Source organism: Falco biarmicus, chromosome 8, assembly GCF_023638135.1.
Source record: "Falco biarmicus isolate bFalBia1 chromosome 8, bFalBia1.pri, whole genome shotgun sequence".
Taxonomy (NCBI): domain Eukaryota; kingdom Metazoa; phylum Chordata; class Aves; order Falconiformes; family Falconidae; genus Falco; species Falco biarmicus.
Window position 1 is genome coordinate 4,516,710 of NC_079295.1, and position 24,693 is coordinate 4,541,402.

The 24,693-nt window shown below is 47.2% G+C and overlaps 1 protein-coding gene across 1 annotated transcript in view; it reads left to right on the forward strand.

Annotated features, from left to right (window-relative positions):
• The first annotated feature begins 2,217 nt into the window (after positions 1 to 2,217).
• TMEFF2 (transmembrane protein with EGF like and two follistatin like domains 2) overlaps positions 2,218 to 24,693 on the forward strand; it is a 131,085-nt gene continuing 108,609 nt past the window's right edge. Inside the window, exons 1-4 of the mRNA XM_056350265.1 lie at positions 2,218 to 2,398; positions 3,729 to 3,838; positions 9,870 to 9,999; positions 13,005 to 13,031. Of these exons, the coding sequence (XP_056206240.1) occupies positions 2,218 to 2,398; positions 3,729 to 3,838; positions 9,870 to 9,999; positions 13,005 to 13,031 (448 nt within the window). The remainder of the gene's footprint in view (positions 2,399 to 3,728; positions 3,839 to 9,869; positions 10,000 to 13,004; positions 13,032 to 24,693) is intronic.

Consider the following 24,693-nt stretch of genomic DNA (forward strand, 5'->3'; position numbering starts at 1 on the left):
CTAGGTGCTGCTTAGGGCTTGATTAGTCAATAGGAAACAGTAGGCACAGGGATTTGTGTGGATCTTCATCAGAGCCTTAGCACATATTGGAATGTGCAAATTGATACCCTTTTAATTGTAGCAAAGGCTTCTGGACTGCAGGTGGGTAGATAAGGTCAACACAGATCGTGGCAGGCGGGCAGGGCCAGGGCAGGGACCAGCCGTGTAAGTATGGGGCAGAAAGGAGGCAGAAGAAAACCTGTCATGGAGCGTACGGAGAAGCCAGAAAGGAATTACAAAAGCATAAAATATTCCTCAGCTCTGGCGTACCAGGCCGTCTTTATGAAGGGATCCCAAGCAGTAGTACTGTTGTCTGGATTTGCATAGAGCCCTCAAAGTGCGGTTCCATCAAATACCGTCAGCCAGTATTTTTAAAAAGCGAGTCCTAAATCTTTACCTTAGGGGTCGCAAAGGAGGTCACGCGTTCGGGAAAAGCAAACTTCCAGCAGGGCCCCTCCTCCCACTCATTCGGGGGTCTCCAGACCCGCCCGCAGCGGCCCCCTTCAGGGCTCGCCCCTGCCCCCCCGGGGGCTGCTGCTGCCCCGCGGCGAGGGGACGGGGCAGAGGAGGGGCAGGGCGACCCCGGCCGCCTCCCCCCGCGGTCCTGCCCGCTGGGATGGGCCCGGCGGCTCCCGCCTCCCCCCGCGCTCCGGCCCGAATCACGGCGGCCGTGCCCGGGGAGCGCTTCCCTGCTGCCGTCTGCACCACCTGAGCCGATGGTTCCGTTTCGGTTGGCGTCTAACGTGCCCTCGCCCCGCCAGCGCCCCGTCCCGCGGCGCACGTGCAGTGCCGGGCGGGGGGCAAGGGGTCCCGTTTACCTGGCAGCAGGTGTGTGTCGGCTCCGCTACGCCCGTGCGGCGAGCGGCTGCGGGCTCGGAGACGAGAGGAGGAGGGGGGTGAGGCTGAACAGCCCCCAGCCCTGCGGCGGGGCCAGGGCAGGGGCCGGGGCGAGCGGCTCCCAGCACCGCCTGGGGAGGCTGCGGGGGCACGCTGCTGCTGCGCTCCCGCCGCCCCGGGAGCGGGGGGCAGCCCTCACCGTCCGTCCCGACCGCCGCCTCCGAAAACTAGAGCCCCGGAGGGGCGGAGGATCCGCGGCGAAGGGCGCAGCAGTGAGTGGCGGCTCCGCAGCCCCGTGGCAAGGCGCCGGCTGGAGGCGGAGGGAGGCTGCGGCGGGGCTTCCGCGCCCTCCGAGCGTGCGTTCGGCGTTGGGGGGCAGCGCACCCTCCGTGCCGCGGTGATGGTGCATTTTTCCTCCGGCTCCGTCGCGGGGATGGTGCTGCAGCCAGGCAAGGTGCTGCCAGCCGACCCTAGGCAGGCTCTCCCCGCTTTCCCCACTGCGCTCGTTCCTTCCCCTGGTCACCTCGCCCGCTCCAGACCCCGCAGCTGTGCCAGTGTTTTATTTTCCTAAACGTCGCAGACGCGCGTGATTAAATACCGGTGCGAGGCCAGCAACTTCAGCAGCGCCCGGGCGTGTGTGCGCGATGGGGGGGACGGGGTCGCGTACGGGCATGCCTGCGCGCCCAGGTGAGCTAGCCCACCCGCGGCTACGCGCCGGCCGGGGGGCGAGGCGCACACATGGGTGGGCGCGCAGGAGGGGAGCAGCCCGGCCCTCGCCCCGTCGAGGGTACCCGCAGCCGGCGGTGCAGGGCTGACGGCGGGGGTGCGGGGGTCACCGCGGGCGTGCTGCCCCCCCGGCCCCCCCTCTCCTGCCCGGCCCGGCCCGGCCCCGGGCGCTGCCGCGGGGCGCAGCAGCATCGCCGGCCCCGCCCGCCGGGCCCCGCATCCCGCTCGGCCAATGGGGGCGGCGCGGCGGCGGCACGTGACGCGGCGGGCCGGGACCTGCTGCTTCCCCCGCGCAGAGGGATGCGGGCGGCAGAGCGGGGCAGGCGGCGGCGGCGGCGGCTGCGCGGCGGCGGCCCCTCCGCGCCCTCCCCCCGCTCCCCGCCGCCCGGCCCCTATGGCAGCCGCTCCCCGAACCGCCGCCGCCCGCACCCCCGCACCGCCCCGCCGGGCTCCGCCGCTAGCCCCAGCAGCGTCGCGCCCGCCTTCGGCCGCCGCTCGCTGACCCGCTGCCGCCGCCGGCCGGGGCCCCGGGATGCCCAGCGGCCCCGCCGGCCGTCCCTGCCGCCCGCCGCGCCGCCCGGGGGGCACGCCGCCGGAGAGTTGAGTTAGGAAGTCATGGTGCCCTGGGAGCCCTCCCCGCCCCGGCAGTGCGGCGGCGGCGGCTGGACGCTCTGCGACTGCTGCTGCTGGCTGCTGCTGCCCGCCGTGCTGCTCGTCCTCGCCCGCCCCGACAAGCTGGCGGCCTTCCCTACCTCCTTAAGCGACTGCCAGACGCCCACCGGCTGGAACTGCTCCGGTAAGCACCGGAGCTTCCCGCGCCTGGCCCCGCCGTGCCCCGCCGGGCGCTCAAAGTTGCGCGGGCGAGCCCGGGGGAAGACAACTTGAGCGGGCGATGCCGCGTCCCGGTCGGTACGCGGGAACGGAGACGGCGAAAAGTGCCGGCCGTCGCTCCCGGCGCGGCGCGCAGCCCCCGGGCGACCCGCTGCCCCCCGCTGCCCCCCGCTCCGCGGGGCCGGGCGTGCCGGCCGCGCCCTCCGCCGGTGCGCAGCGCTGCGGGCGGCTCCGCGCTGCCGCGGGGCACCTCGGCGCGGGAGCGGGCAGCCGGGCCGCCTGCGCGCATCCTGCCGGCGGCTCCTCCCGTGCGCGCCGGGGCGAGGGCGCGGCGGGGTACGGGCACCGGGAGCCCCGCGCCCGCTCCTTGAAGTCGGGTGACCTTTAGAACGAGTTTCTCACGTAGGGCAGCAGCCGGCCCTTCCCGAAACCCAAAGTAAGCCTGGATCCGGCTGCGATAGCCGCCGAAGGGAGAGAGCCTTTTGGGGTAACGTGTGCCCCGCACGTAACGTGTGAGACCTGGGGGGGGGGGGGCACTGGCACTGTAAGCTCTTCGCTTCAAACATGTAGCGATACGGTTAAGAGCGCTCGGATGTGTTTTTTAAAAAAATCGATGGATTTAGATCTTAATGGGTTTGGAGTCTGATAGAGCTGTTTTGTTTAATACCTTGCCGCACGTTGTTGGAGTGGGAAGTCAGCTAGCGAAATCTGAAATTCACGCTTGTATTCGTGAACTGAATCTTCAGTCAGATCTGTTGGTTTTTCCCAGAGAAAATGAAGGCAAAGAGCTAGGTTCGCTCAAGCGGCTTGTGGGGAACCTAGCACTTCTGTTAACTTAGAGGTGATCAATCTTCATTGGGATCAGGCAGACCATCACGGAAAACATACAGCCTGTTTGTCTTTATTATTGGGGGCTTTATTGCATCATGGGCTGGAGAAATCCCAATCTGGACTTTTGTCCAACAGATTTGTGATCAGATGGGGATAAGTTGATGACATTTCCACCCTAACATAAAGAAACAGCATAATTACCAGGTGACTTTTGAGGAAACGGAGTCTGTGAAATAGAAAAAAAGTGCATGAGGCATTTGGGAATAGAAACTAAGAGAAAGACCGAGGGAGAAACAAGAGAAAAAGTGGGAAACTGAGGACGGGGAAGGACAAAAGAAAATCTGGACTGTGTCATTTCGTCAACAAGGTTATTGTGCTGCGTGCATTAAAATGCAATCATTCTGTATTGTTCCTTTTGCTAGACCAAAGCTGATATCTTTTTTCCCCCCCTCTTTACATTTGAGGTTATGATGACAGAGAAAATGATCTCTTTCTCTGCGACACCAATACCTGTAAATTTGATGGGGAGTGTTTAAGGATTGGAGACAGTGTGACTTGTGTCTGTCAGTTCAAGGTAAGAAGATTGATATTTCATTCTCTAATTCACTAATGAGAATACAAATCAAGGATCTCCCTTTATAACCTATCACTTGGCAATTTATTTCCCTACGTGCAGAGAAGTTAGAGGGAAAACCTGGCAGCATGTATAAAAGCTGACAGGAGAACCAACTGGTGTCAAGAAGACACAAGTTTCTCTGGGAAAATGCAGATGCTGTGGCTTTAAATGTCCCTTTGGGTTTGCAGTTTCAGGTTGTGCATTTCTGATTTTTTGTCTCTGCCCTTTTAACAAAGATTTAGAGCCCTTTCTAAATTCATTTTTGATACAGATCATGGCTTATTGTATTCGGAGTTCTGATCTAGTTAAAGAAATGGATCTGTAATGTGCTTATGCAATATTTTCAGGAAGGGCTGCATAGTGACAATGCTCTTGCCTGTTTATCTGCCCAGCTGATCAGATTAAGGAGCAATCCCGCTGTTCCCAAATCATGAACTTCCTTTAGCTTTTATATAGTTTTAGGGGGGGTGTTACTGAGTAGTAGGGGGGTTTCCTGCTATTTCTTCTCTCTCCCTCTTCCAGCTGCATCTAAACCTCAGGCGTTCTCAAAGTCAGATGATTTCATTATGAAGGATTCCATTTAATATGTTTTAGCCAACTCACAAAACAGCTGTGCTTTACATAATGACCTGAATAAAAACGGAACAAATTAAAAGAGTTTTAAGCATGTATCAGCACGTGTTGTATGTACATTTATGCCCCTGTGGTTTCTTGCATTTTAATGTGGATTTGTGAAGTTGTGGAACTTGTAACACTGATTTGTATGTTTACAGTAGAGCAGGCCAAATAGTGCACAGTTCAAGATTGTGCACATCTGTAATGATTAAGTAGTTATTGAGCTTTGATAGACTATTTGCTTTGAAGCATGACAAGTATCGTTTATATTTCTAGAGCCAAATGTGTCTTCAGAGAAAAAAACCCCAAATGATAAATTCCTTCATTTAAAACAAAGAAGGAATTTTCTGTAATAGGAACAAGACAGTTGTTTGCTGAAATGCTTGTGTTTCCGGTGTTGGGAGAGAATTCATATTGGCCATGGGGTTTTGTTTTTTTTATTTTCTTTCTAGTTTGTGTGCAATCAAAAATTCAATGTGAGAATGCTGTTTTGAGCATTTGCCTTGGCTCAGGATGTGCAGTGATTTAAGGGTGGGTCTGTTTTCTCTTTTCAAGAAAAATCCGTAATGCAGTGAGACGTCTGTGACTTGTCCCATTGCCTGGCGGTAAGCTAGGGCAGATGTTGTGCCATGAGCACTGAACTTGGAGCAGCCACAGGACATGCTTGGGTCTTGTCTTTGGTCCTGGTTTGGTGTTGCCATGTGGTATAAAGCAGTGGACTCATGGCCTAGAAGGAGCAAATTCAGACGTTGCCATCGGCAGGGAAGAAGGCATTGGGAGCACTGTTTCCCCAAGGCAGGATGCTGGTCCCTGGTGATTTGCAGTAAATGAAGCCAAATGAACCTCTTTGTGCTGTGTTGTCTCCTCTTCAAGAGGTGAATACTATATATTTGCTGCATCGAGCAGTGCTGTAGGGGGCAGTTGAAACAAATCTAAGATAATCTGAGAACTTATATATGAATATGTAAATGAAATTAAAAGTATAAGTTGGGCAGTTGTGGGCCTGATCCCACTAATAAATGGGTTGAAATCAACAGTAATCTTCGGTTTCAGCGCCCTTTGGATCAGGCCCTGTAAACACTCAGAGCTTTTTGTCTTGATTTGAGCCCTCTGTGGAGCCGCAGGGCTGGCTGTGACCTTGGAGGGCAAATTACCTGTGGCTGATCCTGTGCCGGTGCTGCAAAGGGCGGTGCGGTGCCGGGGGCTTCTGTAGTCAAACGTGTCCACTTTGATACAGGCAGAGCTTGGGGGGATGTTAACTTCTCTTGTAACATCAGTGGATAATGTGACAAGCCAAAAAGATACGCCACCAGAGTAGAAAATTAATTTTGAGTGTGGTGTCTGAGACTGGCCAAGTAAGGCAGAGCTGGCCAAGTAGTTTGTGTCATGGGTAAGGGGGTCCTCCGTCAGAATTCAGGTCCCCTGTTTTGATGATAGCTCTCTGGGGTGATGGTTAGCGAATCAATAGCAGAGTCCTCATCACTATAACCATATTTTATGTTTTCTCCAGAATTTGCCAGGGGCTTTAACTGCAGCTTGAAAGAATAGACAAGGATGGAAAGCTAATTTTGCCTCCATACTGTTGAAAAGCCCTGGGCTGGCCAGCCTGTGTCTTGAGGGGCTGAAGTGGGGAGCAGGGCGTTTGCAGTCTTGGTTTGGGTTTTTCAAACCGGAATCACAGATGCACAGTGTCTGTCCAAGTGGAGTCAAAATTAATTTATTTTTGTTTGAAAGGGTGGATATGATCAGAGATTCTGGAACACCTGAGTTAGGCTTCCATCCCTGGAAAGCCAGCAGACGTGTGCTGAGAAAGGGATTCATCGTGGTTGGCTCTCTTGCCGTACTCTACTGCAAAATGATCGCCCCTTCACTACTTCCTCACAATGAGATGTGTATTGCATTGGAAAACACTCTCCTGCTCTGATCAGTAACTGCAGATCTGTCCCCCGCTCAGGGCAAGCCCATACCTTGGTGTCAGCAGGGCAGGAATGCGCTGGGCCAGTGCTGGCTCCAGCAGTGGGGCCGAGTGTGGGAGAAAGCACCACCACCGCTGCCCCCCCTGCACAGAGCAAATTCAGCGGGGCCACCAGAACAGCAGGCATGTGGTTGGAGACATGGCTCACTGGGGTCTGCACCCTAGTCTGCCCAAAGCCACAGGTCTGGCAACCTGGGGTTTTTTTCCATCTTAGATTTCATGTACATATCTAAAAATACTTCAGGGTATTTCCATCAATGTTGCACGCCTCTTCTCTTTGGTCACCACGAGACCTTGCATGCATGTTGAATCCTGTACGTGCCTCAGTGTTTGTGGTGCTGGAACATCACCTGGCCAGCTTGAAGCTTTGTATCATATTTCTGGAATATATTTTCATGCTGCTTGGTTCAAGATGTAGGTGACATTTTTGGACTAGTTAAGTAGGAGGCAGTCAAACTTTTAACAGTGTTACCAAGAGAGGGAGTTATGCAAGTTATCATTTTCTTTAGAAAACAAACCTTATGCTTTCAGTGCCTAGCACTGACCCCCAGCGCTTGGCAGAGCTGGTTTGTCCTTGGCTGTGATAGTGGGCACTCCGGGCTGCTAGAGGTGAGGAAGGCAGCCTTTGTATGATATTGGCTGAATTGCATACGTATGTTTCTTGCTCTACAGCTGAATTTTATAAATGTGCATATGTAAGAGAGAAGGGGACAGTATGGCACTATGCTGCTGCTTTAGTGGGAGTTTTGACATGCATTCCCCTGGGTGCTTGATCAACCTTTACTTGAGGGGTGGAGAATCATTCCCTCATCTACAGCTTGTTTTATTGAGCCCAAAATTGATGCCAAAAACGTGTCACTGTACTGGGGAAACTGATAGTCAACATCTAATTGTCCAGTACTAGCAAGTATTTTGTGATGTGAAGAGCTGCGAGTACTGGATTTAGCATGGTCAAGTACAAGAGTCTGGCTCTAGTGGGTTAGGAGTAACCTGGTGACTAACATCACAACCTTCTCATCGGTGGTCGTCTTTCCTGGCTACCTTCCAGTACGGTGTCCTGGTGGCTCGTAGAGCCATCCCAGCTCAAAGCCAAGGGAGAATCCATCTGGAAGATCTCACTTCTTTTGTTCCTTGTGGCTCCTGCCTTTTCCGTCTTAATACTGGTTGTCCAAAGGCAGTGGTAGGAAAAGTGGGCAGCAGATGAAGAAACACATCCTTGACCAGCATGATTTGCAAAAGAAAAGGCTGCATCACCTGTGCTCATCACAGAGTACCCCCCACCTCTGCTGCCCAAAGCCAAGCTTGAATGTGGCAGGAGCCACGGGAGAGATGGTGAAGCTTCTGCCAGGAGAGTTAATCCTTCCTGGAGCCCTGGTGTCTCTCAAAAGTGTTTTGAAATTGCCAAGCTTTGGAATAAGCTCCAGCGTAGCTCAGAGCAGCTCTGTCACTCATTTCTGTGGATCAGGATTTCACTCTTGATGCTGTGTGCTGCTAATGTAGGGCCGTCTGGCCTTTCAGATTTGCAGCTGAGTCAGTGTAAAAGATCGTCTCTTGCTCTGGGCAAAACCAGCAGAGAGTTTGCTGCTGTGTTTCTGGGGAGCAGGATCCAGCATTGTTTCTACGTGTAACAGAGCCTGTTGAGAAACTTTGGGCCAAATTCTGCACAGATTAGATTGCTCTGGGAAAAGGTCCCATGGGTGGCAAGCAGATAATATGTCTAAAGCAAGCATGATTTGCTCCTTCCTGCTTTAAAAAAATTGCACCATTGTGTTAATTGTCCTGGTTAAGTATTCCAGATCAGCCTCCAGCAATCGTTGAGCTTCTGGATGAAGTTGGCATTTTCTGCTTGCAACATTACTCAGATTTGGAACATAATGGTGAAAATAGCATAGAAACACTTTTTAATGAACTGTTTAAAATCTCTGCGTGGAGGAGTCCTTCGTTAGAAGCGGAAGGAGAGGATTTCTACTGTTGTGGCTGCTGGTTTCCTTTCTTGTTCCAAGGGAAGAGAGTGCTGGGGGTGGGCAGCAGCTTGGGAAGACAAGAAAATACAATGCACGAGGAAAATGTCATTTGATTTGGCCCAATCAAAATGTCACTCTGACCAACTATGAATAATTTCTTGGCAGCTGCTTTGTGTGGAGGCCTGCAATTAATGCAATCTATGCAATCATTTGTGTTAATCACTTCTGTAGTCATTCACGTTGAAGCATATTTGATTTTTATATCCCTGGAATTTCAGTTCTGTGTTTTACATTGTGCCTGACGAACACACCTCAGATGCTTTGTGGCGTAGTACAGCTAAATAGGAAGTACGATTTCTTTTTAATTTTTACTTTGATTTAAACAGAGGTGAGCATTTGTAAATAATAGTTGTGATCATTCCATTTGTTATAATTAAACAATGAGGCATACCAGGAGTACAGTAATCATGAGATAATCATATCCCCAGTATAATTACCATGTACAGGGTATATCCAAGAATTTCTAAGCCTCAGAGGGTGATTATCTTATGATAACTGCACCCGGTGGGTGCCCAATTTTCAATATAAAATGGAATTATTTTTATTAAAATGAACAACAGAGGGCAAAGCTGTCTTTCAGTGGTAGAGGGAACAAAGCAGGTAGTTTGCAGAGCTGAGCAGGAGTTTTGAGCCAAAAGAGGGGTGTGTAGCATGAGTAACTTCAGCGCCCTTTGGTGTGCGGGCTGAGCGTGCTGCAGTGCTGCTGCTCCTGCCCGCTGGCCACCATGGGGAGAGCTTGGACCTTTGTGGAGCATCCCGGCCGGAGCTTGCCAGGAACAGAAACAGCTCTGCAGAAAGAGGGATGGGGTTTGATCATAGGTCTCTCAGAAATAATTTCCCTCTGTCCAATCAGTTCTAATTATAGCTAAGTACTTAAATAGAGTGTTATATACATGCACAGGCAGACACTTTGGTGTATGCAGACTGTCTGTGTAGCAGCGAGGGTGTCTATGCGGGAGGAGGGGAAAAGTGAGCCTGTTCGTTGCAATTTGTCTGTAGCCATCCAATGGAAACACATGAGCTGCTATTGCAGATGCGAGGAGCTGTTTGCCTTGCCCATCTTAGTTCCCTGGGGATGCCCCCACATCCTCCTCGCAGGGAGAGGCCTCTCTGGGGGCACTTACTGACCACTTTGCCCATTCACATTACCTTTTCCCTAACCTGATCAAGTCTGGTTTACACTTCTCTGCCTTTTGCCTTTTTTAAGAATCCCCCCTCCCTCTCCCCTAGTAGCTGTAAAGGTGAAGAGTGTCTCCCTTTCTGTGGTTTTCCCAGGGGTTTAATACTGGAAGGGGGCTGGGGGGGTCACGCAAATGGGTCCTGTGCCACCCCACTTGTGTGACCAATGCTTCTGCTCTCTGTCCCTTCCCATCAGTGTAACAATGACTACGTGCCCGTCTGCGGCTCCAACGGCGACACCTACCAGAATGAATGCTACTTGAAACAGGCTGCCTGCAAGCAGCAGAGCGAAATACTCCTGGTGTCCGAAGGATCATGTGCGACTGGTATGTATAATGCACTCCAGGCTGCCTGCAGACCTTGCCGTGCCCCTGAATAAAAGAACCTGTGGATGGCGAAAGCTATTTGAATGCCTGCTTTGAATTCATTACAGAAGAATTCTTTGCAGTCTTAGGCATGAGAAGTTGCTGCCATCCTTCCCTGTGAAGTCACTAACTTAGCACAGGCTCACCATCTATGATACAGTATACCCTTGACACTGTTTTGAAGAGCCAGCACAGAAGTTGATTTCTTTTTTTTAATACGTATCTTGTGCTCCTGATCATCCTGTGCGCTGCGTACACTTCTGAGCTGCTACGCCTAGTAACTGGAAGCAGATTAAATGAGCAGATGTCTGATAAATGGGCATCTGGATTACCACAGACCCCTCCGTAATCTGGAGAGAGAGAACTGGAGCATTATTGCCTGCAATCCAGTTTCTTAGCTTTTTCTTTGTGCACGTAGGGCTAGATTCCCAGCTAGTATAGTTCAGCAGACCCCTGGTTGTAATGCACCCTGCCAATTTATACCAGCTAAAGATTTGGCCTGAAAGATGCTTAACAAACAAGTCTAGGCAACAGGTTTTACTTCTGGACCTGCTGGAAGAATTCATTAAAGAGCATATGTGAAAACTGACTGGCATTTGAGACATCTTTGCTTAACTCTGAGCATCGTGAGCTGTTTGTACCTCCGCTTTTATGAAACAGCTAGAAAGGTGAATGAGCAAAATCAGTCACAGAAAACTGAGTTGCTTATGTGCAGGAGTTCTTGATGTTTTTCTTTTGTGCTCAGTATCTGTTAGAGGTGGGCAGTGAAGTTAACTTGAAAAGAGCAGGAGGATAACTCTTTGTTCTTGAGAGAGTTCTTTAAACTTAAAGCAGAATTTTTTTCCTGGCTGAGGATGGAGGAGTCAATAAAAAGTGCATTAGACAAACTTTTTGCAGTGCCGCAATTTTGTGTTTTGTACACCTGAGAGAAAATAAACTCCTTTCTCTGGAAATGTTGTTCTTCTCTGAAGCTGTTACCTGACAATTTTCAAGAGGGAAAAAAACATACGCTGCAATTTTTTTGTCTATAAATTGGTATTAAGCAGAGCTCAGGCTGACAAAGCCTATTGTGGCATAGGATTTGTTCAACTTGGTGAATTCTCTCAGCGCAGCAACCGGTCTTTTTTCATTCAAACTTTTTGATTAAAGGGATAATTGTGAAGCTTTGCTACATCTTTTCTTAAACTTCATGCCTACTGGCAATGGCTGTGTTGGAAGCATTCTCTCTGAAACACATTTTGGATTTCAGAAACAGAGAAGGAAAAAAAAAAAAAAGGCTTTCCTGAAGTCTTGATCGTTTGGCCTTTTTTTCTTTCTCCCAGGAGGAGGCTCCTGAGGAGGCTCCAGCCGAGAAGGGAGCAGCCATGCACCTCAGGTTTTCCCCATGGGATAGGGATCTCTGGAGGGTGCCTAGGACCCCCCAGCAGCGACCTGGGGTGCTGAGAGGTCTGGCAGTGGGCAGCCCTCCTGGCCATGACCGGCAGGCGTCTGGCTGTTGAAGGGTAGGGGCAGGAGAGACACAAGGTTTTTTTCATGGAATCACAGAATCATTTAGGTTGGAAAAGAGCTTTGAGATCGTCAATTCCAACCGTTACCCCAGCACTACCAAGTCCATCACTAAACCATGTCACCAAGCACTGCATCTATTCAAAGTGCCAGAGAATATGGTAGTTCACTGGGGGAGGCCGGTGGTAGCAGGCATTCGTTCCTTTCTCTGTGCTGGGGAGACCTGGCACACCTGGAAAAGCAGTACTTCCCAGAGCCATGAGGGCATTCTAATGAAGACACGCTCCTTTCCCCAGTAGCTCATTTGGGAAAGAGCATCAGGACAGAAGATCAGATCAGGAAAATGCAGGAGATGGTCACTGGGAAAACCCACCATTTTCTGTTCTCTTTTCCAGCCCCTTTTTGCATCTGTCCTATGCAGTCTTGCTGTGTAAATCTTCCATTTTAAGCCATTTTTGTGCCACGTTTATTGAAATAAAGGTTTTCCTTTTTTTTTTAACTTTGAGCAAGGATGGCGTGTGCAAGCCAGTTCAGGTCCACCAGACCTTGCTGTCAGTAAATTAGGTCTAACGGTTCATAGGGTAATTGGATCCCAAAGCAGCCTTTCCAAACTCTGTCTATTAATCTTGATGCTGATAAATGGATAACCCCTCCACTAAGGGGGAGGTTGGGATGATAACCTCCCTCCCTTCCCTGAAAAAGAAATTCCTCTTATGGATTATTTTTGGTAACCCTACATGTGTGTGCATTTCTGTGCTTTGCCTCGCTTGGAAAGTTTTGTAATGAAGCTCCGGGCTTGGCAATGTCGTGATGTTGCACTTTCTAAATTTGTGACTCTCGTCATTCCAGCCAACAAGACATTGAGCAGAGGAAAAATAAATATGAAATACTCACTCAATTTTGAAACTCAGCAACAACCTTGAGAAAAATGACATTTTAATAATTTATCTAAAGGTTTTGATTGTTATTTCCAATTTCCATTTTTTCCCAATTTTTCCAATATTTTCCAATAATTCCAATGGTTTATTCCAACTAGTTAAGATCTGATGAGCTGATGTTGCTTTGTAACGATAATGACATGAATTTCCAGTTGGCCTGGCCTTAAAAAAATGGGTTTAAAAATTGTCTTTGATGGTGAGTAGTGGGCAAGGGAAGTAACTTTGCACAGCTGTTAGGAACAAAGCTTTATCAGTCTCAGTACAACAAAATGAGGTAGAGGCTGATGAGGACATTACAGCAGTCCAGGGCTTAGGTTATTTTAGTCTAATATAGAGACTTTAAAGAAAAGACATGAGAAAAAGATGGTTCGAGTGAGCTACATTCAGATTAGAACTCGATGATTTACCCAGGGATGATACCAAATGTGAGGTACACTGTAATACACTTAACAGTCTTGCTTTGCATGCTTACAGGACATACTGTAGAACATGAATATAAATTTCTTTCTGTTCTTTCTTCAGATGCTGGCTCGGGATCTGGGGACGGAGGTAAGAGTCATCTTTTAGTATCTCTGTGGTTATGTGTACACACGTTGTCTTTCACAGTTTCAGATTGTAAGTGGATAGGCTTTGCAGTTTACTTGTGACATTGCATATTGTCTTTTGTTTAGCTTTCTCTCTGAAAAAAAGTGGTATTTTGCGTTTTAGTCAAGCTGGAACCTAATAATGACATGCTGTTTTCTAGGGAAATTCAGAAAGCTGTGATATTTTTAATAGGACTTGGAATTATTCATAGCTTGTGCTAGGAGCTCTATCTCCATCTACTGTTACAGTTGCACTCATTTGTTTTATGTTTAGAGTAATATTTCTTTTGTTTTAAAACATGAGCCAAACCCTTGGCTCCTCCTCACTGGAGGATTCAAGCCAAATATTTTGTGGTAACGGAGAGCATTCTTTCAAAGATATGAAGAAATGTCAGAGGGAAAGAACAATGTGCTTTTATAAGAACAGCAGCAGCAAAAATGAACGTGGAAACAGTCCAAACCCTTCACTGCATACAGGGGGATACTGTAAAATGCAGGAAAACTTGCATTTCAGTTCAGAGTTGGGGATTGGTTTTTTTATTATTATTTCTTAGGTGCAGTCATTTATGGGTTTACTTGTTTAACGCTGGTTCTAGGGTTTGTGACCAGTCGGTCCTTCCTGGAAGTCTAAGTGTTGGGTCTGGGCAGTGCCCTCCCCCGGGACAGGGAGCGTGACTGCTGGGAGCTACTTGCATGGTGGGGCCAGTGGGTCAGGTGGCGCTGGGGGCTGGGAGGGCCAGGGCTAGCTGGGGTGGCTGTGGAAGGTTGTCTTTAAGCGTTACCCTCATTTCTGCCCAAGCCCCCTCAGTGAGCTCTGGGAGCAGGGGAAGGGCAAGGTCAGCATCAGGCAGGGTTGCTGCTGGGCTCCGCAGCCTGGGGCAGCCACCGGAGCTGAGCCAACTTTCTGCATAAGGCACAGCAGGTCTGGGCTCTTACCTGGTTTTATGGCTGGCCCTGGCTGGATTCAGGTTTTTCAAATGCAACCCTGTTGTTTGGCAAAATATCACCTAGTCCTCATGTAGTTTTGGTAACCAGTATATCAGAGAACACAATGTATAGGTAAAGTATTAGTTTTACCCATGAAGTGGCCAACAACATGAGCATATAAGGAGCTTGCAAGGGACCTAATTTTCCAAGATTGGATGCAGGCTGCTTCCTGGAAATCAGGACTCTTTAATATGCTTCAAATCTGGCTCCCCAGAAACTTAAATACTGCGATTTGTTGTCAAAAGTTTTGTCCAGCTATTCCTATTTAACTCTAATGTCCTTTTAAATTGTCTTTTTAAACTACTACACCAAAGAAATTCCTTATTCAGTGCTTAACTGAAATCTACAATTCAATTTATGTTTATGATAAGATTTTCACACATATGGTCAATATATCAGTTTTCAATGAAGTTGTGCGAAATTAATCACGTACGTACCAAGGAAAACAGAAGATCTCCCATTCGGTTTATAACTGCGGAGGTGAGGAAACAAACTTGGCTGCTTTCTACAAGTAATGAATTCCATACTCAAAACCATGGGAATTTAAAAACAGAATTTCCAAATAGTTTCATTTTTAAAAGCTAAGGTTGACGAGATATGAGCAGAACAGGACCTTGGGGACTGACTGGGCAGGTAGTAAGAAAGCAGATTTGTGAAGGAGATGGAACCAAGTTGGTGCATGTGTTTAAAGGTCTACAAAGCTGCCTTGTATTATTCAAGATTTAGTAGGCAGCTACGGCTGTTCTTAAAGTACAAAAGTATATTTATGTGCCCTAAGAAGCTAAATCCAGCCAAGTAAATGTTGTCACTACATCACTCTTTACTAGACATGGTCTTGTTGTAAAAGCTGTAATAAATTTTGGATGTCATCACAGTAAGTCTTGTAAAACCCACTCCAACAATCTTGAGTGGGATGTTTTGTTCTGTGAGAAGCCTGAAATTTTAGACAATCTTCTGTGTTTTCTGGTTTTTATGAAAGTTTTTGTTTCTTATGCTTCTCATGCATCAGTCTTGACTAACAAACTGCTAACCAATGCAGCATCATATTTTGCAAAAATAAGCCATAGGGACCCTCCCAGCTGGCCATGCCTCTGCCTCAACCAGCAGAATGGGGCTGTCCTGGACGCCACGGCTGTCAGGCGTGCTGGGTCCATCTGCAGCAAGGTACCCGCTGGCAGCCCGCAGGAGCCGCCATTCTCTTGCTGATTTGCCCCTTTTCTTGTTGCTGTTGGAGTGCCAGCAGGGCACAGGCTAGCGCTACACTTCAGCACTGCTGTTTGCTCTGTGTTGTGTTTCCACACATTGTGTTTTTCGCAGCTAGCAGACTTTCTGGCAAGGTTCAGGCTTGTGCAACTGTTGTGGTCGGTCTTTGGGAGGTTCCTTGCAGCCAGGGAGACCCAGACAGGGAGCCCTGTGGGACTGCTGTGGGCACAGGCAGGGTGAGTAGTGCCTCCAGGGCACGGAGTAGGAGGCTCTGGTTAAAAAGACAAAAAGTAGATGGGCTTCTACTTGAAGGCACCTATAATGGCTGATCCTTCAGTCTGAATTGCTGAGGACCGTTAGCAGTGGGAATCTCTGCCTCTCAGCACTTGTAGGTGGAAAAGGGTGTTGCTTCTTACCGGAGCCCCTCCGTATTATTCCCATGGGTTCCCTTAGTGCTCTTGTGTATCGCTCTGCAAGCTGTGAGATGAGGGAACCAGCTTTTCAACAGAGTTGCATCTCGTGGTTGGATGTCTTTGGTCTGATAAGATACATGTCTAATAGGAAATTAACTGAGCTTGTGAACTAGTAAAGGGCATCGTGTTTCTCCAGTCCTCGAAACATGGCAAGTTTCTTGCTTTGAGGTGGTTTCTCCGCTGACTGACACCGGTTCAGCTCTCAGTGATGCTTCTCTCTCAAGGATGCTCCTGTCACATGAAGTTACAATTGGTTAAGTGTTCAGAAATTGCTGAAAAGAGGTTGATGCGATGGGCAGACACACAAAAACACATTGTGTGTTTGTACGAACCTTGTTTTCTCAGAAAACTGGACAGAGTAGGAGCAAGGAACAACATAGCCAGAGGCCGTGTTTTGCCGGCCACGATTCCCTTCCACACATTCCTACCTGGGTTTGCAGAGAAGTCTTCTCAATTCATTATTTAGGAAGTGGGGTTTTCTGCTTTCCTGTCAGGGATGCTGGGATCAGAGAGGTCTCAGCTTCTTAGCACTTTAATGATCTTGAGGGCTTTCCAGAGGTGATTTAATCCTTCTTTATGCAGCAATAGCATACAAAAGTCCCCTTATTTGTAAAGTGGTGGAGGAATCTTAATCTCATTTGATTACTGAGCCTTCAGTATGCACTTTGGGGATATCCAGAAAATGGGTAAGAGCAGTAGGTGTTCAAGCTTCTTACTGCAGAAGACATTTTTCCCTGTAAATGAAGACTAAAAATGCAGATCAAAAGCCGTTTCTGTGTTTTGATTGCAGAAGCTGGGAGTGTGGTGTGGAATTATTTAAAAACTCGTATCCCAGAAAGATATACTAATCAATGGCAGAAAGAATGAATGTGAAAGAGTTTATACAGAGAGTAATTTAAAGAGATTCCATTCATTTTCATCTACGCCGTTCTCTAGACAACTGGGTTTTTTTAGAACCCAGTGATTCATGTTTTGGTCTTGAGCAGCTTTATAATGAATTCTTGCTCATTTCCTAGCTTTCTGCAGACAGCGACAAACTCAAGATGCAGTATTTCATTACGGCTCTTAATGTGCTAAGAGCATGTCTCCTTGGTTTCTTTTTTACACTGAACCCTCCTTTCCCCTCCCTGCATTATCTGTATTTTTAGCTCTGTTGATTGGCTTGCTTTCGTAGTCCGATGGGCTGACTGTGGGTGACTGTCGCGCCAGGAGATCCCCCAGCACAGCAGTGCATAAGCACCTACGTTGAGTTACTTTCCGAGTGTCCTTCAATTTCCATTCAAGTCCTGCTGACTCCAGTGGGAATTATATGGGGCCCTTGGGTACACAGATCTTATCCTAGTTTGATTTTTACATTAATTCTTTATGACCTAGACTAAAGCAGACTGAAAAAACAAGTCATGATTCATCAATATCATCGTCACCATTTATTATTATGGTGGCATCTAGAGGTGCTAATTATAAGATTAGGACTCCAGTGTGGTCCACCCTGATACTGCGAGGCACTTCTTCACCCTGAGGGAGAGAATAAAATCTGTGAAGCAGCGGCTGCATACCCAAGTTGGGCAAAGGCATCACACTTCAACGGCTGAATTGGGAATAACACATGCTGCTTCAGAGCCAAACCAGTGCTGCATCTTTTGAACCACGCTGTTTGTCAGCATACCCATATGAAGTCCAGAAAGAATCAGAGATTATACTGCTCCCTAAGTTATTCCTAATTTTTTAGATAAACCTGGAAATCAACAACCTTAGAAGCCACCTTCTTCTCCCCCTCTGTCTGTGTCTCCCACTTTGTGTGTGTATTTTAAGGACGAGACTGGCTTGTTTGTTTGTTCATTCTTTCAATTTATCCCTTCAGTCTTATCCAGAAAAACTGAAGTCCTACAGCTCTTTGTAGGTGCCAACATGTAGATTTAATGATAGATTTTGAATTCTGGTCTGCCTTTCCTGTTGGCTTAAAGATGTGTGGGTAAACACATACATATTATAAATCTGTACGAAGCAGCAGTCATCTTGAAACACCAACCCAGGGAAAATAGGGAGGGAAAAATTAACGCTTTGAAGCCTAGATTATTTTTTAAGGTAAACTGTAATGCAGCACGTATATCTTTTTTTTCTTTAATCAACAGGCGAATGACACTTTGACCTAATTGCATTTGTTCTTCTCTCTGTGCTGGTTTTGTATGACTAACTTTGAATTCGGCAGCTCTGCAGCTTTTCCACTGATTTCCCTTTCTGCTTTATTACAAGGTTGATTGATGGGCAGGGCTATGCAGAACACAATGAATATTGCTGTAAACACTGTCCTAGCAATAACACTTGAGCCAAAATACACCATAAAACCTGGAGTGTGTATTGGTTTGAATGAAAGAGTGTATAAAATGCAATACTGATAAACACACACATACACACATGTTCTCAGTATATGGGAAAATACTGGGAGTGTGTTTAACCTGTGAAAGAAAGAGAATTCATATTTTGAGCTACAGATCCCGTCCTTTCTTTGCTCGGGTGTAATGGGTGATACATCCTTCTCTCATGTGAATTCCGAGTATCTGCTGACCCCACGTGCTATCATCAGCTGCAATAAGGTAATAGGAAAGCTTTTTCTGCTCTAATTTAATTTGGGAGGTGTAATTTAAAGCAGCATCAGAAGGTACAGAATCAACTATAAGCAACGTGCACTGACTGGGTAAATACCTCTGGAGGGAATGTTTAAATCTTAAATGATTGACCTGACTCTGGATGGTCAAATATACGTCTCCTTTGTTAAACAGTTTTTTACCTTGTTAACCTCAGCGTGGCACTGAGCCCAAACCAATAAGCTCTTTGAAAGGCCGGGTTTATTAGCTCAGGCTCTTTGCTGTCCTAACGTGATTACACGACTTCTAGTTCAGGGCTGGCGCGCATCTGACCTATGTAAGAGTTAGATCAGGAAAAGGCAGTTAATGTCTCTTTGTGGCCTTTAAATATTAGGAGAGGATGAAGTTCCTATGGTTTTGTTGACTAGATGAGAAGCACTTGACCATTCACAAGTACTGAAATTTTAGGCCGCTGCCGCATGCACCTTGTGTTGGGTAAGATGCATTAACGGTTTTGGAAATCCTAGGAAGGTATGGAAATGTCAGGAATACCAGCTTTTGGACTCCTCTCAGCCTCTCATTTGAGCTAAGTACTCAGCTAATCGACCCTGCCTGCCTGAGATGTTTCAGCAAATCCCCACAGCCCCTAAGGAGTTGAAGCTCTCCAGGGTTGTATGTAAAGTACCGGTACGGGAGGTAGTGGTTTTGGATTTAGTCACCTGGGTTCTGCCTCTGTTTCGCTTGCTGCTTCTGAAGTTAGAATGCAAAAATCCAATGTGAAGTAATGCATTTTATCCCTGTGCTTGCTTTGCTATGAATGGGCCAAAGTCCTGGCTGTGTCCTTAGTGCGAGGTGTGAATGCACAGGTCCCGTCAAGCAGGCTATCAACACAGAGAAATACTGTGGGAAAGAGTTGACCCACAGTGAATGATCTGTGGTCCGTTTTCAGCCATTCCTGCAAAACTTAAGAAAATGAATAGAAGGTGCCGTGAAGATCCACAGACTTTTTTAGGTGGGAAGTAGGAATGTTGTCCGTTTGTAGCCTCTTGCCTAAATTATACAGACCTTCATGGTTTTTAACGCTTCTTGTAAGTAGTTCAGAGCTACACAAGGAGACGGAAAGGGAGGGTGCTCACCTACATCAAAAAATACTGAGGTTGCTCTGGTTTTGCTTTAAAAGTCAAAACTGCCTGTCCACATCAAAACAGAGCAATAAAATCAAAAATATGCTGTCTAATCATGTGCAATCTGTAAATCCACAAATAACTAAGTCATCAAACCAGCAAACAAATCCTATGATACTCCAGCAAACAGATTAAAAAGGGGGGATCTAATCACAAATACTCATTTATTGGTCCATTATTGTAAACACAGCAAGAGAGAGATGTAGTGGATTACAGCTGTCTGCTACATCTCTGTAAACCTGGATTAATTTTGCTTGTGACAACTGTGGAGTCACTAGAGATTAGCTGTGATGACAGTGAGAGGCGAATCTAGCCCACCGTTTGCTTTCCTATGCAGGGAAGTCTTCCACAGGGAAGAAAAATGTTTCACAAGCTTTCAGATGGTTTTGTCATGCTTGCTGCAAACACCTTACTTCATGGGGTAAGAGCATGCGTTCAAGCACATGCTTAGTTTTTATCACGTGCTTAATTTTTATCACATGCTTAATTAAATGCCATTGCTTTCACAGTTTTCTTTTGAATGTGGGTGTCTTGCACAAGTGGGGCCTGAGGCAGTCTCGGATTGACCAGAACTTCTTCAGATCCTTGTGCATCTCTTGGTTATATATTCTGTAGTTTAGCGATTGAACAAGCTGATTCACTATGCGCTTGCTTTGAACGTTTTTTGGCATGACATAGGATTTTGTGAGATGCTCTCATGAGATCTTAAAAAGAACAAATGGGATGAAAACTGCCAAGTCTCTCTCAAGGTTCATGTACTTGCTTTTCTTTAACTCTTACTACATTTCAGACCTCAGCTGCACCTGGCAAATCTAATATATTCTGCATTGGGTGTTTTAATTCCCTTTTGTCTAAGAGGCTTTCTTTCCTTTCAGAGATTGGGAAATAAAACCAGAAAGTTTGCCTGCTGTCTTTGAAGTCAGTGGGAATTTATCTTAAGGAAGGGCATGACTGATTCCCAAACACTTAGCAAACTGGAGATTGCCACCTACTTTATGTAAATGCGTATACAGGACAAGTTTGGGTGCAAGCCCAAGAATCCAGACCAATTCATAATCAAATCCAGATAAGTACAAATTTTATAGTACAGTTCTACCAGTTCTTAAGAAGTTGCCACAAGTCTTTCAGCCCAGGTTTTTGAATAGTTTTATAGAAGGTGCTTAATTTGTCAATTAAAACAAACACATAAAATGCTTTTAGTCCTCAGGAAAATACTTGAACAGAAGCCCAGAATGCTCAACAATAGGGAGAACTCCAAACTGCATTTTGAAAATATCATGATTCAGGAAAGAAGAGGTCAGAATTCTTCCATGATGTTTCACATGATTATTTTTTTTTTTTTTAATGCCTTGGACTTCTTGATCTCATTTGTTCTAGCTGCATGGGAATTAGATAATGATGGTGCCTATTTAAACCCATTAAAAAAGCAGCTACTGAAGCAGGACCCTTTTTACCTCGGCAGCCTCAAATATCTCACGGGTAGGAGTTTAAAGAGAGCTAGTTAAGGAACTTTAATGTTGGGTTTTGATAAGTCTGATAACATGGGAAAGTTCTAAAGGTCTGAAAGAATGTAGGTGCATGGGTATTAAAAAGGGTAGGGAAAAAATCCAGATTATTTATAGGCCTGTCAGTCTGACTCCGAGGTAAAGCAGGATATGCGGACCCGGACCTGTTTAATAAATAAATGAGAGCTAATGCTGAGCAGTATGGGCTGATGTAATAGATTTTGTCAACTAAATGAAATGTTATTTATGAAGCTACAGGTTTTCTTGATAAAGACAACAATGTTGATGTAGTGTACGTGGATGTCAGTGAAGTATTTGGCATGCCACTACATGACACTATGATTAAGGAACAAGAATCATGCAAAATTAACATGGTACACAATTAGTGGAGTAAAAACTGCCTTTCACAAGTTAATTGTAAGTGGATTTATTGTTGTTAGACAGCACAAGGATCAGCCTCATGCTGTTTATTTATTTGTTTGTTTTACCAGTGACTTAGGTGGGCGCATACTTTCCTCATTGATCAAGTTCTCAGCAGATGTCACTGGGGAAGTAAGAAACCCAACAGTTCACCGATGCAAAGCAACCTGATTTACTAGGTACAATGGTGCAAGAGCAGGCCGCCTGACGTGGCCGAACGTAAAGCCATGACCCTAGAACAAAGACAGCAAACCAGAGGAGTGAGGTGGGAAGAGGGTCTTGGAAACAGTGATGCTAGGAAGAAAGCTGGAGTCTTGGCAGTCAGTGGGCACGTTGCGAGAGTCCCCTGTGAACGCAATGGGCCAAAGGGCCACCGTTATCCCCGTATATGTAAGAAGCAGGCTCCTGAGCAGGAGTAAGGATGTCAAATTGCCTTCACCTTTACTGGCCGTGGTGCCTGCAGCTCCAGTGGCACTGAGCAGCAGAGCAGAAGGCTGTGCACAGCCGAGGGCAGTGGCTGTCCAGCAAGCTTTGCCGTGAAAGCTTTGCTGCCCTGAGTTTTTTCAAGGCAAAGGCAAGGGGTGCGTAGGTCACCATCAGTAAATACCGGTGTGGGGAACACAAATGAGCAGCAGGGCTCTTTATGCTGACAGACAAAGGTCTAATGAGATGCCAGGCTAGCAATTAAAGCTAGACAAACTCGGAGTAAAGTTTAGATGCATGTTTATAAATGAAGGCAACAGCACATAGAAGTGATTAAAAGTTGTGTAGGTTTCTACGTCACTTGAGGTTTTGACACTTGGATGTCTAGATTGCTCTGCTCAGTCAAGCATCAATTTGGAAGTCAGGGGCCTCTGTCACGTGGGAGGTCAGAAAGTGCTTGGTGGACCATTAATTCCAGGTGCCATAAATTAGTTTACACATGAAATAGGCTGAGTTTAGCCTATTTTGTTAAGCAGTCTGGGAAGGGATTGATTATGTGGGTATGTTTGTTCATTTCAAAATGCACACAAGTGTTTTTCTCTCTGCCCTCTCGCTTCTCATTGTGTACATTTACATATGCAGGTAATGGAAGAGATGTGGGCTTTAGCAGAAGAGGAAAACCTTATGCAAAATGCTGGGCTAATTGCTCTGTGTTTAAAAATAGGCCATCCTACACTGCATTTCCTCCTAAGACTTCTTTACGTTGTCTGGCACTGGATAACTTTGGTGGCTCCTCATCTCATCTCACTCGTGAGACGCCCCTTTGGGCTTCTGTCTGCCCTGGGGTGCTGCTCTGATTCCCAGTGTAATTACTGGCCTACCCCAGCTATTGCTTGGAGGGAGCCTTGGGGAGGAGGAGGATGGCCAGCTCTCCCTGGAGGATCTGTCCAGGAACCTTTTTCTTCCCATTTCTCCTGGTGTAAGGGGGTGAGAGCAGAGGGGGGGACCACACCCAGAGAGCTCTGAAATTGGAACCTGTACTGACCATGATTAAATATAATTTGATTTGTATCTCTTATTACAAAGAATCCTCCCTGGCTTTGATGTATTAGTGTATGTGATGGGTTTGGGAGGTGAGCGAGAAGGTACCAGAGCAGGCTGTAATTGCTTTGGCTCATACATGTCGTCCACTAGATTCAGACAGAGAGGCATCTTCATCTTTGTTACAATAGAGCCTTGATAAACGAATAACGTATTCTTTTGTACAATGCCTGAGATTTTCATCAGAAGACGAGGGAGCCAGTTATGCGCATCACAAGGCCAGTGCAGGATAAGTCTATGCTGTAATTCATTTAGGCAAATGTTGAAGTAAATTGATGGACTCAGGTGTGTTTAGATTAGTGGCCTTTTGAAAAATGAGTTGTCCTGTGTGTACAATTTTTCAATCTGTTTACATCTAATTAGCTGTTCAGATTGGCTAAAATTAAGCGATGTCACTTGTAACGCATTCAGAGGTGAGGCTATGGTAAAATAGGCTCTTTTATAATCTCTTCAGCAAGTGGCTTGGAGCACTGGCATAGTGTGAATCGAGGGTGTGTGGATGATCAGTCTGTGATGTGGAATCAAATATAATCAAGCTGCAATCTCACAAATGTAGTGAATGTCTGTAGCGTCTCTCTTACACTGATTCACAGAGGGAGCCAGGTTTTCCATCGTCCTCTCCCACGACTCCTTTTCAGTAGATTTGCCTGGCTGTCTGGGGTATGGTGTTGGGGTGGCTGCCCCTGCACGCTGGCATCTTTACCTGTTTCGCTATTGATTCCTGTGTGCTAGATATTCCTCCCTGGAGGCAAGTCATTTGAACAGCTTGAAATCTAAAAACTGACTGCTGCAATGTCAGGTTTCTAATTCTGCAGCTCAGCTGACAGCTCTGGAAAGTCCCTATCAAAGGCAGAAAATACAACACTCTTCAGCAGACTTTGTTCTGCCACCATACGGCCCCAATTCTATTTTATTGCTCCAAAGCCTACAGGCTTTCACATGTTTCTGAACAAAAATTCTGCTATTAATATGTAAGCCTCTCAGCAATTAAGCTGTCCTTATTGCTGCATCAGTGCTTTTAGACTGTGACCAGGAAGCAGCACCGATTTAGTTCTCATGCTTAGTTGTGGATACACATCTAAGGAGATTTTGGCGCAGGTTCTCTCAAATATTTTGAAAAGTTTTGTTAGTCTTTTCTTTCTTCCTTGGCTCTCCGAAGGCTTTTGCTAGCAATGTGCAGAGGGCTCCCCTGCCCTTGCGTAGCACTCCCTAAGATTACGGGATTGGAGTATGTGCCATACTGTGAGCTTTCCCCCTGGCTCCTGCCTCCAGCTCCCCTCCTGCATGGCACGGCAGTGCTGTCCCCTCTCAGCTGGCCACTCGGCCCCAAAGCACGGGGTGTCACGGAGTATGGGCAGGTTCGCCTGCCCCATTTGTGTGAGGAACTTGAGTGGGGTTGTGGCCCCCCTCCTTGGTGTCCTGTCTCTCTTCCCGTGACCTGATGCGCCAGGATCGGTGGTGATGCCCCTGTGTATCTGTGCTGGATAGGGAAGCTCAGCTCAGGGCTTCAGGGGGCAGGGTCCTGCCCTGCCGTTCACTTGGGTGCCACAGAAGCAGCAGAAGGGGACCTTTAAAAGCCGGCGGGAGGGTTGTCCTGTGAAGTCTTTGCAGGCAGCGTTGGAGAGGCTCAGCAGGCGACTGTAAAGTTTTGTTAGTCTTTGCTCTTGGCAAATACAGCCTGGCCAAGCTGTGCATGTGTGGGAATCAGGCTGTGAGCTTCTACCTACACAACAGGACTGAAAAGGG